The 16,052-nt window shown below is 34.4% G+C and overlaps 1 protein-coding gene across 1 annotated transcript in view; it reads left to right on the top strand.

Moving 5' to 3' along the window:
* Window positions 1–16,052, top strand: part of LOC129220057 (dynein axonemal heavy chain 5-like) — a 274,414-nt gene that overhangs the window by 191,082 nt on the left and 67,280 nt on the right. The window contains exons 56-60 of the mRNA XM_054854398.1: window positions 439–607; window positions 1,587–1,742; window positions 3,457–3,612; window positions 4,998–5,180; window positions 6,407–6,511. Of these exons, the coding sequence (XP_054710373.1) occupies window positions 439–607; window positions 1,587–1,742; window positions 3,457–3,612; window positions 4,998–5,180; window positions 6,407–6,511 (769 nt within the window). The remainder of the gene's footprint in view (window positions 1–438; window positions 608–1,586; window positions 1,743–3,456; window positions 3,613–4,997; window positions 5,181–6,406; window positions 6,512–16,052) is intronic.

Raw genomic sequence — 16,052 nt, 5'->3', positions numbered from 1 at the left:
TAACATGTATAGCCTGGAGCAAAGGAGAGTCAGAGGGGACATGATTCAGTTATTTAAATTTATCAAAATGAAAGATGTAAATGGATTAAATTTTTGCGGGGAAAGCAGAACAAGGGGTCATTGTTTTAAGCTATTTAAATCTCAGGCTAACTTGGAAATCAGGAAAAACTACTACTTTAGCAGGGTCGTGGGCACTTGGAATAGCTTACCGGAAGAGGCGGTAATGAGCAAGGGAGTGGATAGCTTTAAGAGGGCCATTGATCTTCATTGGGGACTAATTAATTGACTAGGACCAGCCTAGCTGGGCCCAGAGCCTGTTGCTGGTCGTCACATTTGTATTTGTATTTGTATTTGTATATTTAAAACTTCTGTTCTCATTCTAAGCATTCTTCTTGTTTGTCTTCTTCTTCTTTATTAATTTTTTTTTCATCAATGTAGACTCGTTGGGGATGTACTGGTGGCCACAGGGTTCTTGTCTTACTCCGGGCCCTTCAACCAAGAGTACAGATCTGCTCTCATGCAAGTTTGGCATAGTGAAATTCTTAAGAGAAAGATTCCGGCCAGTGAGAAAATTAACACGATGGAGCGACTGGTCACTGCATCCACAGTAAGTAAGAGTTAGCGTGAGACTTCTTGGTAAAGTAAACTGTATAGTTGAAATCTTGATTTTGGTATGATGAAATCCTTCTGAAATTTTCGAATTAGTTTAGTGCGCATAGCACTAAACTTCTAATAGAAACAAAGTTCCTGGAACTTCTAAGAGAAAAAAACATTTTAAAGCAATTATTATTATTTAAGACGATTAAAGCTTGTGTTATGAAGTAGGCGTTCAAAGTTAGTTTTTGTGCAAGTCATGCTAGTAAATGTCAAATCGGATGCAATGAAAAATATTTTAGTCACAGTTTAAAATAATAGAAAAGTCACGTGTTATTTCCGTCGGCAAGGGGCTATTCATTACGTAACAGTCCTGAGGGAGAGGGAGGGGGGGGAATCTCTACATACCCTTACTTTTGAGAGGGTGGTTAAACCCATTCTTACGTAATATTTCCCCAGTCGATATTTTTTATTGGAAATTGCGCACTCAAGTGGTTGGCAGAAATCGTATTTCATTTGTGTCTGAGAAGGTAAAAAAGTGTTTTAGGATGAGTTGTTTTTTACTTGTTTTCACAAAGAATGAATAATGTAATATATAATAAAATAATAGCACTATGTATGCCCTGTTTCATTTTTAATTTATATACAAAAAAATTGAAAAAACATTCAATCTAGATTCTAACTTATTAGTAAATATTTTTTTACACAAAAAGCTTTAAAAAAAAAACATTAATAATAGTGACCGTGATGATGTAAGTGATGATGTAAGATTCGCTCATTTATTATTTTGAAAAACGAAATGGAAGCTTACGTGAGAATAAGGGGTGGGGTTTGAAAAATCTTGCGCACCCTTACGTTGGGGTAGTGGGGTCAAAAATTGCCAGAATCATCATTACGTAATTAATGAATGGCCCCTTAGTATCCGTCCTCATTATCTAGAATGACCACGGATCTAATGTTTACTTCAAAAAATGACATTCTTTTTCTTTCAGATATCGGAATGGAATCTATGTGGACTGCCCAGTGACGAACTCTCAGCCCAAAACGGAGTCTTGGTGACCAATGCACTTCGGTACCCTTTACTTATAGATCCGCAAGCTCAAGGGAAAGCTTGGCTCAAAAATTCCGAAGCTAAAAATAATTTACAGGTGAGAAAAGTCTTCCTAAACGTCGAAATGTGCAAATACAGCATTAGGTGGTACATTTGAATTGAAAGCGAATTACGGGAAAAAATAGTAATGCTTCATATCGTTGTGTAATTGAATAGAGTCGTTATTGTCTTTCTTCCGAAAGAAACGAGAAGACAAAAAATAAAATAAAAATAATAATCATAAATAAAATAAATACAAATAAATAAATAAAAAAAGAGTAACGGCACCAGTAACAGACATGCCTAAGACATCGCTCTCAGGTTTCTCAACTTTCAGAACCTTTTAACTAGTTAAGACTTTTAAAACTATTTTTCTCTCATGCAACTGCATCTGATTCAGCGTTTGGCTGCTTCAGGATCCTCTAAATTAATTAATTCTATTTTTATTAGCTCAATCTCGAAAAAAAAAAAAAAAAATCTGACCCCGAACAGTAACAGACACCGAAAAATCTGACGATTCTCAGTGTCAGATAGGATGAGGAAAGGATGAGTAATGGACAGAATTCCCCTGTTCTCTTCAAAATGTGCAAAAGTTCCTTATTTTTAAATCTAAAGCCTTATTAAATTAAAAAGAACATGAAACACCTGCAGACCTCGTGGTAGCAGTTCATAACCTTCCACCACTGCTTTGTAAATACCAACTGGCTCATAAAATTCACTCTGATAACACCAGATGGTTGTACCGTATTCACGAGTCGCCGAAACATCAGTTTTACCCGCGTAAAATTCTTATTAGTATTTCAATCTAAACTTATAACTGTCTGTTGCTGGACCCCCTGTCCGGATCTCTGTGACGCGCATAGTGCCTAGACCGTTCGGCCGATTTTCATGAAGTTTGGCAAAGTTAGTTTGTAGCATGGGGGTGTGCACCTCGAAGCGATTTTTCGAAAATTCGATGTGCTTCTTTTTCTATTCCAATTTTAAGAACAAATTTATCATAAGATGGACGAGTAAATTACGAAATTATCATAACATGGAACCGTAACATGGGCTCAAGCCAATTAGCAAGAAAATTTACCATACATTATTTGTAAATATTCCGGATGAACCAAAAGACCTTTTAATTTTTCTATTTCGGGCAAAGCCGTGCGGGTATCACTAGTTACCTAATAAAGTAGGTTCTAGTTCTGCTATGTATTTCCTGAAACATACTGATGTCAGAGAAGTTTAATGTATTCTTTTATTTCTCAAAATTGAAAAAGAACAGAAAACCTATCGATATTTCATATCTGCTTTTCACGGCATTGGTGCCGATTTGTTCCTTTTTTTTTTCAGTTCCATCACTCATACTATTTGTTAAAATATTTAGGGATCTTTATATTTAAATTTTTTAGCCTTTCGCAAGCATTACATTATTACGCAATCACGTATTTTTTGCACAAGGTTTTTTGTAATAATAATTATAAAAAAAAGAAACAATTCTATAGACTAGTTCGATTTTCTGTAGTTGTTGAATTGAAATTATTTAATTACGCATTTTATATTGCTTCGAATTAAAGTTATTTTTCCCCATTTTAGAATATAATTTTAAGACACTTTAAATAATGTCATGGTTAAAACTGTTGTGAATATATGAATATTACATTTAGAAAAAGAAAACTGAAGTGAAATAAAATGTGACTGAATTTTTTTCTCTGTCGAATACTTTAACTTTTAACCAATTTTCACTTTTATTTAAGAAAAACACTAACATGCCTTTTTTGCCATTGTAGGTTACATCATTGAATCACAAGTACTTCAGACAACTTTTAGAAGAATGTTTGTCACTTGGAAAACCTTTACTAATAGAAGATGTCGGAGAAGAGTTGGATCCAGTGTTGGAAAATGTTTTAGAAAAAAATTACATAAAGAGTGGTTCTACACTGAAGGTATCATTTAAGAAAAGTAATTTAGTTTTAATTATGTCAGTGATCGGGCGTTTTGGTTGGTGATACACGTTGGTACATAGAACATATGCATTAAATATGCATTGAAACCATATAGTTGATTTTTCTAATCCATGTTACTTTAAAGTTATATTCAAATTTAAATCTCTCTGTTGTGTAACAAATTTTTAATCTTTTAAAGCTTTAATAAAAAATGACATTGAAATAAAATCAGATAGCAACTAATTTTCGAAGAGTTTACGTTTTTGATCTTCAGAAACCGATAAATATAGTTGGAGCGATTTTTTTTTCAGTAATAAGCTCTGTGGTGAAATGTTATGAACATGATTTTTTAAAGGTATTTTACTGTTTTATAATAAGTCAATATGTAATATAAAATATTTAAAATGTGTTTAATTGTAATGAAAGTAAAAATTTCTTTTTCTGGAAAAAGTTTCAAATATAGTTAATTGATATTTAACAATTATAACTCTTTTTTCTTAAAAATGGCGCAGAAAATAAAAAATCGAATTTCTAAATTGCTTTATATAGAAGTTCTATAAATTTGTTAAAAGAACTATCATTCTTTATTCGCAGTTACCACAGTAAGTTTAAGGAACAGCCTTTAAAAAAAAGTAAATTTTAAGTTAAGTTGCTTGCAAATTTGCTAGAAAAATGATATAACCCACTCTTATACTTGATGGTTTGAAAGCAATTGACGTCTGTTGTAAATGTCATTGCTTTTTTTAGAAAAAAAAAACGTTTCCCTTGTTTTGATAAAACATTTTCGTAGGTACATACTTATGTTTTTTTTCGTTTAAAAATCCTAGTTTGTGTAAACGGGTTAACTGTTCATTCTCGAAGAATTACCTTTGTGGCTAGATTGCTATACTAAAGAGCGAAGTGATGATGTAAATTATTTTGTAGAGTTGAATTTTACTTCGTTTACTGCTATGTCAATGGACAATCCATACTTGCACGCATCTTAAAGCGCTAGACTTGAAATTTTGAATAGTAGCTACTGAGTACTAGAGTCACAAAAATGGTAGCCACTTCTGATTTTTGGTAGACATTTTCAACCATATTTTTAGCAAAAAATGAGTAACCTTGAGGTAGTTTACTCTGGTTTTCGTTGCCAAGGTGGAGTTGACTGATACGTAAAACGCCTCAAGATTTGCAGCGTGTTGTCATAGCACGATATACGATATGATTTTTGACAAATAAAGAAACAAGAAGTCGCCTATTTTGGCGACTAAGACTTGATTTTTAGCTAACCGTTTTCAAAGAAATTGTTGCCCCATTGTGGACTGGTGACCGCTGATCTAGAGCTTTAAGTACCAAAATTGATAAATTTATGCACTATTCGTTTGTATTTTCCTCCACCATAGGTGATGTTGGGAGAAAAGGAATGTGATGTTTTGCCTGATTTCAAACTATTTATCACCTCGAAACTGTCTAATCCTGCTTTCTCCCCCGAAATAAGCGCCAAAACTTCTGTCATTGACTTTACGGTGACTGCGAAAGGATTAGAGGACCAGTTGTTGGGAAGAGTTATGCTCTCAGAAAGAGCGGTGAGTGCTTTTCCTCTTGACAGTGTACTCTGCCTAATTTTCATCAGACTGATTATTTCATAAATAAAAGAAAATAAAACAATGTAAAAGGACCCAAATTTTCAGGAACAGCATACACGTGTTTCACGGTTACAAGGAACCCCTTTTTCAATGATAAAGAGTTTGACTTTTGGATGAAAAATACATCTGACAAAAGTTCACAAATGTCTTTTTCTTCTATAAGCTCACTTCTTTGGCTTTAAAAAGGGATTACTTCCGTCTAAGAAACACGTGTCTGCAGTTTATTGAGAACTTGTGCGTATAAATGTTATTTCATATTTCTTTGCCATAAACATTTTAGATTGCTGCTGAACATTTTTAGTTCAAATCTGCAAAATTATTGCAGAAACTAGTTTCGCTTTCAAAAGATTCCTGTTATTTAACTCCGATTTGTTTTGAATAAGGGCGCTTCCTGTAGTCCCGAAACACGTATCTAAAATTATTTTTCAGTTTTTGCACCTTAAATAACGTCAAATTGTCACGTATACTATATTTGCTTTTTTCGTTAACAGTATGATTTAACTTGTTTAAAAGAAGATTAAGCATGGTTCTGAGAAGTAATACCAGAAGAAGATTCACTAACTTGCTATGCAACTACAGAGAAAAAAAAAGGGTTATTTAGAAAACGTGTCGAGAAATATAATGCAGCAATGAATCCCAGTGAGGCACGTTGCAATGGCATATGCAATACCATCCCGTCCCTGACAAAGTTTTGTTGTTAAAATTTAACGCATATTACAGAATGATCGGAAAATGTCAAGACATATTTTGGTCAGTAGAGAGAGGGGGTCAGATAACAACCAAGTATCGTATAGGAACACATCGCACCCCCGCAACAGAAATGGCACAAATAAAAAAAAAATCGGAATGTTGGAGATAATGCAGGTTTTACGCAGTGGTAGTAGTTTTAATTTTTTAATTAAAAAAGCATTTTAGAATCGAAAATCTTCTGTACCCAAGCTATGTAACTAAATAGTTTGTTTCCAACATATAAGAGCCTATACGTGGTCCCATTAGAGAAAAAATGTTTCTAAAGAAATACGAATCGTGTTGACCGTGTTTATCTACACTGCTGGTTATAACAACCTAAAAAGTATTTTTCTCTTTGCAAAATTTCGAAATGAAAATGCGTATTCCAGTTACCGTCAGTTGCTGCATCTAATGATATTTACTTTTTCTCATTTAAGGAATTGGAGAATGAAAGAGTGAAAGTCATTAGCGAAATTGTTGATAGCAAAACCAACATCAAACAATTAGAAGATAACCTGCTGGACAGCCTAACGAGTGCACAAGTAAATACAAGCCTTTGACGTATTTGTTTTATCCATGCTTCTTTTATCTGATATTTTAATGTATTTGTGTAAATGATTGATCGTTTCTTTGGCCGTAATTTGAATGTTGCGCTAAAAGTAATATTTTTATAAATTTGTTCAAAAGAATTTTAACCTTACGCTGGATCTGAATCAAGTCAATAGCGAACTACTTAGAAAACACAAACATATTTAGTGTTCATTATACCAACCTGTTAGTATCTGACATAGTAAAAGCAAAGAAAGAACTTTCACTTCGAGACCAGTTTGTAAGCTCCGCAGAGAAAATAAAATACTAACGAAAACATGTTTTGGGACAAAAGCCGACATTGAGGAACAAATTCGTCGCCAACGGTGAACTGACTTGGCGGAGGGTTGCCATTTCCTCGCATGGTCGGGGAGACACACCCCCCCATGGAGATTCTAAAGCCTTTTGTATCTGAAGATTTGACAGTTGTGAAAATTTTGGAGGGGGTAGGAACCCTAAAAACCCACCCCTTAAGTGCGGCCATGATATTGACAATCACAAAAGGCAAAAATTTCAATTTAGAAATGGATTTAGAAGATCCAGACATATTTTTACACAATTTACTGATTAATGATAGTTCTCACAATGCTGATCCCCAGTCGAAATTAGTAAAAGCTATTGCATTTGTCACAAGCTATTTTTGACTAAATTTATGAAATTCATGTAATAAATTAAAAAGACGAAATAATAGGATTCATATTGAAGTATGATATTATTCACAGTGTAGTTGTGATAAGTAATTAACCCATTATGCTCCAAATTATTTTCAGAAAAGTTCTGCAATATGCTTTTTAATGCTGAATTTAACTATAAAAAAGACACACACACAAAAAAAAGGATATTGTACAATGATATGAACGTAAGCACATGGACTGATGGGAACGTAAAGGAGAATCCACGATTTGACAAAAACGGGTCTTCCCATCAACCAGGCTGCAATCCCCCTTTTATCCCACCTTTCGCTTCAACCCGGGGTGAAGCCGGGTTGTGCATAAACAGAATTCGCCCTAAATTTCCCCGAAGAAACATTATTATTTATTTCCACTTTTGCTGATTTATATCATTGAGGTTGTAAAAACAAAATAACCTTTTTGGTCTGCTACGGGAGTTGTTTTAGGGGAGTATCCTTCTTTTTTTTAATTTAAAGAAATGGTTTAAACGAAGAAATAAATTTAAAAGTAGTTAATATTTTTTTTGCTTAATTTTACCCCTTTGACAGGAACACCAAGTGTCCCAGCATCTACTTTACAGCACAAAAAAATGTTGCATTTTCGGTGCCCAGAGTTTGAGGACTGATTTTAGATAAATTTGGGGCTCTGAATCAAAATATGCAATTAGTTTTTCTCTAGCAGCTCTAGTTTTCAGATAATTTCAGCTGCTTTACCCAAATAATGCAGTTTTAACTCCATTTTATGCATTTCTAAATCAAAATGTAGGCTTCTGAAACAAGAACTGCCTCCAGCATATTTGCTCTGCTATAATCAGTTTGCAGTCTAGTTACATTCAGAAAAACTCACTACATGGAGTAAATATCTATCAAGTTTAGTAACAAGGCTTCAACGAATTACGGTCAACTTGTAAGTTCTTGCAATGCATATATTCGCTTTGCGTGATGTGTGACGAATTGGATCTTTGTATGTAATATTTTCAGGGTCCGACTAATGTAGACCAGAAACAAACTTTTTTAGGGGTCTTCTACAGTCAAACCTTATAAACAAAAGCATTAATAAAGAATCAGGGGTGGTAGTTTCAGGGGTGTTCAGGTGTTAAATCACTTATTCAAAGCAACCCACACTTGTACACATGAAAAACTGTAGATAAATTCAGGAGAGTACCTTAATTTTCTTAAATAGAAACTACAGTAATTTTAGTATTTTTGGGGCTCTTAAAAATTGGGGACACATGGCCAACAGCCTAATTGGTCTGGTTGGTAATTGAGCTCTGATTCTTTTGTATAATACACTATGAATAAAACTTCGAATCAAGATATTTTAGTATTTTAACCATGGAATATTTTCTTGTTCATTTCTGCTGTTTTTTTCTTTTGCAATTCCATTGTCGTAGAATGAAACAATATGGTTGACTGCCCCACGGACTATCTGTTTTAGGAATTGCGCAGAAAGTGTTAGATATCGTAAAAGTAGCCTAAACCATAAATTGAACAAATATGAATCAAATTTTATTTTGGCGTCTAGGTCTTTAGTATCTGCAAATATACCTTAACCGTGCAACCTCTAAGAGCAGCCACCCCTTCGTTCCGCAAAATTTCGGCCGTTCAAAATGCGTGGCCGCTTTAAAGTTGTTTTTGTTACAGTTGCAATGTTATTCTATATTACGCAATATAAGTTATAGTACAGTAAAATTAGACCAAAAAATGGCCAAACCCAAACATCCAAAAAAAAGGCGAATCCTGTTGCAAATTACTTCTTACCCTTCCAGCAAGAAGGGGTAAAAAGTCCCAGCACTTTGCGCGTCGGGTTTGGGGGGAAAGGGGGGGGATGAAATAATCTTCGATTTAAATAAAAATAATTTCTATTACTTAAAAAAAATTCTGAAACCTCGCAGAAACCGCTCTATAATAGTAAAATAATAAACTCTCACAGAAAATAATTCTAATTAACAGGGGTATACAGGCGGAGGGGGGGGGATGGGGGGGGGAGTCCATGGAGCAGCTTTGCGCCATTGGAATTTTTAAGGCAGTTTTTTCAAGGATTATTTCTTTCTTTTTTGAGGGCTTTTATTCTGGATGGATACTCCGTCATACTTAAGGGGTGCGCCATCGCTTTTTTTGGGGGGGGGGGACCCTGAACTTAAATTCTAAAATCAACTACTGCAGTGAAGTTCACGAAAAAATTTCCCTGATTTAAACTTTTCCGAAGTACAAAATGTCACACAATGATATGGTAATATCAGAATGATAATTCTAAAAGATCTAAGCGAGCTCAGTAACCAAATTATTTGTGACTGGAGTTATTAAACTGTTTAGAGCGCTGGAAAACCAAATTCCTGTGCAGCATAAAAAAAAGTCCAAATTGACCAAAGTTTCCCTACTTCTTCTTGATTAACTTACTTCGACTTTTCTACAATCTTTTGCCATCACCGTAAGGGGGGACAAACCGAAATTGCTAATAGTGAGCCGGGCAATGCTGCAATTCTGCACCCTCTAAGTCGGTGGGAGTTCTCATTTGCAAACACCAAGCTACCTCTCTTTTACGCAGCTGGTTATGTGAATTATGCTAAATATGCGGACATATACTTGCAACACTATCTGAAACTTTTGAGTACATTATGCGATAAAGAAAATTTGATCACATTAAACATAAGCTAAAACATCAGCTATCCAACGATCTAACGCAGTGACAAATTCAGGTGGTCTAGAACCTGAAGTGATTCAACGTTAGAACAAGTCTTGATGAGAGCAATGAGCAATACAACAATAGAATGCTAAATATTTACACCTTTTTGTCTCTCAGTTTGGAAATAACAATCTGTTTCTAAAGCCCCCAGAAGTTTCTTTCTTCTCAAGTTGGTAGTAGTATTGCTCGCTGATGATAAAGTGAGTTGCGATGAGACCTTTAACGTTCGTGTAGTAACATCAAAGGATATTGAAGGCAAACAATTTTGTGGCATTTCTTTGTGAAGGAGGTAAGCAGTTATGTCTTTAGCTTCTGTTACGAGAGTAGTTATTATCTGTAAAGATGTGTAAGCCCAAACCATCTTTTACACCGAATGGTATGAACAGTAAAGATGGAATAACAAATTGCTAAAAACTTCTGGTACGAGTTATGCGCTGATCCTCCATCAGTATTCGATGAATCTGGTTTCAGAAGGAAAGAAATCCTGTATCGTTAAAGTGCTATTATCTGAAGCAAAAGGTTCATCCACCATCACCGAACGAACAGCTGGTGTCATATATGAGGCAGTGAGAAGCAAAGGGATGAAAGTGGACATTTTCAAGTTTTGAATAAAACGCGTTTAAAGATAACATCCTAGGTAGGCTTTCATTGATTTTCATTTCTAAATCATGCTGTATAGAAGCAACTACCAGGTCTACTAGTACCATCTCTTGCCCCAAGATAGAGGAGAGGTTCACCAACCATTTGTACTGGTTGTCTCCAAATTTTTAATCTTGCCGCTGACATCCCTTTGCTTCTCACTGCATCATTTGAATAGATGGAAGATACCTGTTTGATCATATTTTTGGTTCTGTAAACTTCAAGGAAATATGCCAGCAATGCCGTGTACAGGTCACTTGTAAGTATGGGAAAGCTAGTGTCATTTTTGATGGGTGCAAAGAAAGCACCACAGAAATATAATCTGCGTCTTATTACAACAGCCAAGCTCTAGAAGACTTTCTGCGCCTCAAATCTTGTGCTTGCTCTGAGGGGTTCATTGGATATAGTGAGTGTTTGAAAAGTGGACTGAAGTATGCAACTATATGCACAAACTGTGCTAAACATAACTGCAACAATAACGATTTTGCTGAGAATCTAAATTCCAAAAAACATTTTGATAACGAACACTTTTTGTTGTAAGCTTAGGAGAAATCATTTGAAAGCAAAAAACAGTTCAGCGTAATTTTTCTGGCCATTGAATCAAATGTGCACCATCAGAGGGGGTGGGGGGGGGAGGATAATATTTTAGTATATAATTTCGTTTTGGGAGGTGAGCTACTGTTCTTATGGGGTGGACAGTCCCGATTTAATGCATTTTAGATTTGCATGAAATAATATTTCTACTAGAAATAAAAGGGGGGGGGGTGAGTATTTATTTTATTTTGCTGAGGGGGGGGTTTGAGAGGAGGTGTACCATCGCTCTTGGAGGATGGACGGATGGACACACTTGATTTCTAACTTTAACTTAGCATAAAATAATGTTTCCATATGAAATGTATGGAGGGGGGTTCGGGGGGGTACTGCTTCGTTTCACGGGGATAGGGGGGCTCTGTAGCATTGATGGGTTATGTCATCCCTCTTGGGGGACAAACACCTTTAATTTCATGCTTTTAAATTTAGTATAACATAATACTCTCACTTTAAATTTACTCAAAAAATTCTGGAAAAATACCCAAAACAGCAATTTTTAGATGCCCCCCATTCCAAAACCCGACGCACAATGGGGTGGGACTTTTTACCTGTTCTTATTGGGAGGGTAATAAACAATTTGCACCAGGTTTAGCTTTTTTACTTCCTTTTACAAAAAAGGAAGTATTGTATTCGCGAAAAAATCGCCCTTAATTTCCATTTTGCTCACCCCCAAATGAATGTTGAGTTTTTTTTTCGATTCGACCACATGCGGAAAAGTGCCTAAGAATGTATAGACACGCGAAATATCCATTTTGACCATCACCGAGGTAATTACAACGACTTTTCTCGTGACGTCTGTATGTATGTGCGTATGTGTGTATGTGCGTATGTGCGTATGTATCTCGCATAACTCAAAAATGGTATGTCCTAGAAAGTTGAAATTTGGTACATAGACTCGTAGTGGGGTCTAGTTGTGCACCTCCCCTTTTGGTTGCTTTCGGATGTTCCTAAGGGGGTCTTTTGCACCTTTTTGGGGGGAAATCATTGTTAATATCAATGCAAACTTAAGTGGTGTTATAATTTGGTAAACACTTGGTGACGTATCGCCAAGCTTTTGGTCGCCAAGTTTTTTCGCCAACTTGGCGACGATTTTTTTTTTTAAATAACTTGGTATTAACTTGGCCACCGATGGAAATATTTAGAGAGTTAATCATTGAATCACATTATTTTTATTTATTTTTGAAAGTACAGTAATTCATTTTCAAAATTATTTTTTGGCAACAGGGGAAAAACAAACGATTTCTTTTTTCTTACTTTTTTTTTTTTACTTAAGTATTATTTTCCCGAAAGAATTTTCACTCAAAAATCAACCTTAATTTCCATTTTGCTCACCCCCGAATGAATGTTGAGTTTTTTTTTTTTTTTTTTCAAATCGACCACATGGATAAGTGCCTAAGAACGTATAGACACCCGAAATATTCATTTTGACGATTCCCGAGTTAGTTACAACGAATTTTTTCGTGACGTCTGTACGTACGTATGTATGTATGTGCGTATGTACGTATGTGCGGATGTGTGTATGTGCGTATGTATGTCGCATAACTCAAGAACGGTATGTCCTAGAAAGTTGAAATTTTGTACGTAGACTCCTAGTGGGATCTAGTTGTGCACCTCCCCTTTTGGTTGCATTCAGATGTTCTTAATGGGGTCTTTTGCCCCCTTTTGGGGGAAATCATTGATAATTTTGATGTAAACTCAAGTGGTGTTATAATTTGGCGAACACTTGGCGATATATCGCCAGTCTTTTGATCGCCAAGTTTTGTCGCTAACTTGGTGACAAATTTGACGATTTTTTTTAAGTTTTAAATCTGGTTTCAATTTGGCCACTGTACGAAATATTTACAGAGTAAACTATTAAATCACATTAAAATTACCAATAATGGGAAAATGACATGAAATTGGAGTAAAAGGAAGTCATGTGATTCACACATCAGCTCGTTTTTTTGGATGTTTGGGTCCGACCCCTATTTTTACTGTACTATTAGTCTAATACATAGAATGAAATTTGAGACTGTTCTAAAATGGAAATAGTATATTATTTCATTATTGCTTACATTTTTTCGAAGAAAGGATACAATTTGGGACTTGAGTTTTCAATCTTCTCCTACAATTGTTCACAAAATCGAATTCAAAATGTTGCTTGTTGCAATTCAAATGTTTTTCAGTTCAAAATGACAAAAAAAAAAAGTGCTTTAACCAATTTATTTGTCATTGCATCTGAGCAGATTTCTAGTGAAATATAGTTTGTAATTAATTTGTTGACCTGGCAACAATAAGAAATGTAATGATATGGAAGCAAACTAATGAACTAATCATGTAAATATTCTTATTTTATGTAATCAAGTGTTTCAGTGTATTATGAATTTTATTGACTCAAATTTTTAATGCAATCTTTATTTTTGACGCAAACAATACAATTGGGAAAATGAGCATACATACCAAACTGATTGAAGTCAAGATAAATTTAATATAAAAAGGAAATAACTAATGAAATTGCCTATTGATCATTAGAATATTAGCTCTATATAAGCTGTAGTACGTAGCATAAAAAACATTGTATTATGAAAAACATTCAATGATTTCAACAGAAATGAATTGAATTTGTGGGATCAAAGCTATTTTTTAAATTAGACATCTTTCATTACTTTTCATCATTGAAAGACTATCACTCATTATCATGTTACCAACCTTTGTTAATTTTTTTTTTTTTTTCACAATCTAAAACATTTTCACTTTTATTAGAACCTGTTGAATTTGTCAAAGTGAAGTTTCAGTAAGAGTTTTCTCGAGTATATTTCTGGACGAAAATAGTTTTAAACATGAGTTCTTAATTGTTTCCATCCAGGTATAACTATTTTGAATAGTTTCATACGGCGAAATGGATCAAGCTTATTCTCTTCCTACTTTATCATGGAAAATTATCGAACTTTATCGAATATCGGAGTAACTTGCACGCTTAATCAGGGGACCCACTAATGATTTTTGGAAAAATGCTGAATTATCCTAGCCGCTGATACTTTTTAGGAAACTCTGTAAAGATATATTTACCGGGCTTCCCCCCTTCTCCATCTCTCTTCTTATTAGTTCTCTCTTCTCTTCCTTTCCTCCGAAAACACCAATCACTACCCCATCACCCCCAGAGGCACGGAAGAAAAAGCTACGTCCGTAAGGTTAGTCCCCCCCCCCCCCGGAGATCATCAGTGAAATTGTTAATGAGGTCTAAGGATATCAATGGTGCAATACTATAATAAGGTTTAAGGCGAGCTGAACGATGGTTTTTCTTGATCGTTGGCGGTCTGTGATGAATTTCCCCTACTGAATGGAAAACTGGTACTCTGCCCCGCTTAAACGAACACCGTGAGTTCCAAGAAATGTTATTCGATTAAGCGGGGAAATTTTATTTATTTTTCCTGATTGACAACGTTTGTCTTAAAACGTTGTAATAAATCAATTTCTAAGTAATAGAAGTAACATGTTTTTTATTAAAAAGCGTTTTAAATAAGCTAAGTAAATAAAAGTACGTATGAAAATTATATGTCACTTACAACTGTGGGTAGTGAATCTTTGTTTCGACACCTTTTTTCAGTTAATATTTTTTGGAGACACTCCATAATAGTGAATTCCTTGCTCAAGGTATTTTGGGAGAAAGGTTACACCTTTCTAACTTCAATTACCGTATTTTACGCAATTAATATCTATCAATATCTTATCTTCTGCAATGTTTATATTTCGTTGTGTTTTTTAATTTAATTATCAACTGTCTGTTGGTAATGGCAACGATAAAAGAAAATAAATAGAATAGTGGATATGCTTTGATAGATTATGAATGTTTTTTCCCCGCCGTTTGTTTGCCGAAAAATACAATTTTTAATTTTTGCGTCAGTAATTGCTCTTAATTAATTTTTAATGTATTCAAAAATTTTCTCAGCTAAAACATATCCGAAAGCTGATTACTATTATTCGATTAACCGGGGAAATTGTTCGATTAAGCAGAATCCCTAACATTCCGAAATATCTAACATTGGGAAATATTCGGTTCCTGGAGATTTTATTCGTATAAGCGGGGTTTTCGTTACAAGATTAAGCGGGGCTGACAACATTGTGTTTCCATTGCAAACCAAGTGCGCAGAACAAAAATTGACTTATTTTGTAAACAAACAAATAACAGAATTTTTTAAAAAATACCAAGAACTTTTCATAATGAACTCAAAAGTACAAAATAATTTTTCTGAGTCACAAAGGACAATTTAAGAATTCCTGTAGTTTTCGAAAATGATACCACAAACGGAGAAAAGTGCGACTCACGTCATGAAGAGGATTTATTATTATCTAGCTTTCAATCATAACTTTGAGTGTTGAAACATGCATATTTTTCTTATAGGGAAAGTTTGGTTTGAAATGACTAGAACCGCACTTTTCTTCGTTTGTGGTGTCATTTTCTTAGAATTTTCGAAAAAATACAAGAATTCTTAAATTGCCCTTTCTGATCTAGAAAAGTTATTTTGTCCTTTTGAGTGCATTATGAAAAGTGCTTGGTACTTTTAAAAACATTTTGTTCTTTTATTCTTTTTAGTGTAAATGTATTTCAGAAATAGAATGATTTTACCCTCACGTTTTTAATATAAATGCTCCCCACTAAAAGGGAAGAAAACCTATGTACGTGTATAAAACTTTAAGCAGTAGGCACTAAAATTTAATCCTTGTTCCTCTGTAGGATTTACGTTTGCTAATTTCATGCTAGCTTCAGAGGAGCCTTGATTCAAAATTTTCATTATGATTGCTTTTAACATTAGTGTTGAAAGGCAACGAAATTTGTAACAATGGGTTTTATATTTAAACATTTAATGGGGAAATTACATGAAACTTTTTCATCTTAACTGAAATAATTTTATTTTAGAATTTTATTTTT

The sequence above is a fragment of the Uloborus diversus genome, chromosome 4 (genome assembly GCF_026930045.1).
Source record: "Uloborus diversus isolate 005 chromosome 4, Udiv.v.3.1, whole genome shotgun sequence".
In the NCBI taxonomy this organism is placed as follows: domain Eukaryota; kingdom Metazoa; phylum Arthropoda; class Arachnida; order Araneae; family Uloboridae; genus Uloborus; species Uloborus diversus.
The sequence above is the reverse complement of the archived record's forward strand: the minus strand, read 5'-3'. Positions and strand labels throughout refer to the sequence as shown.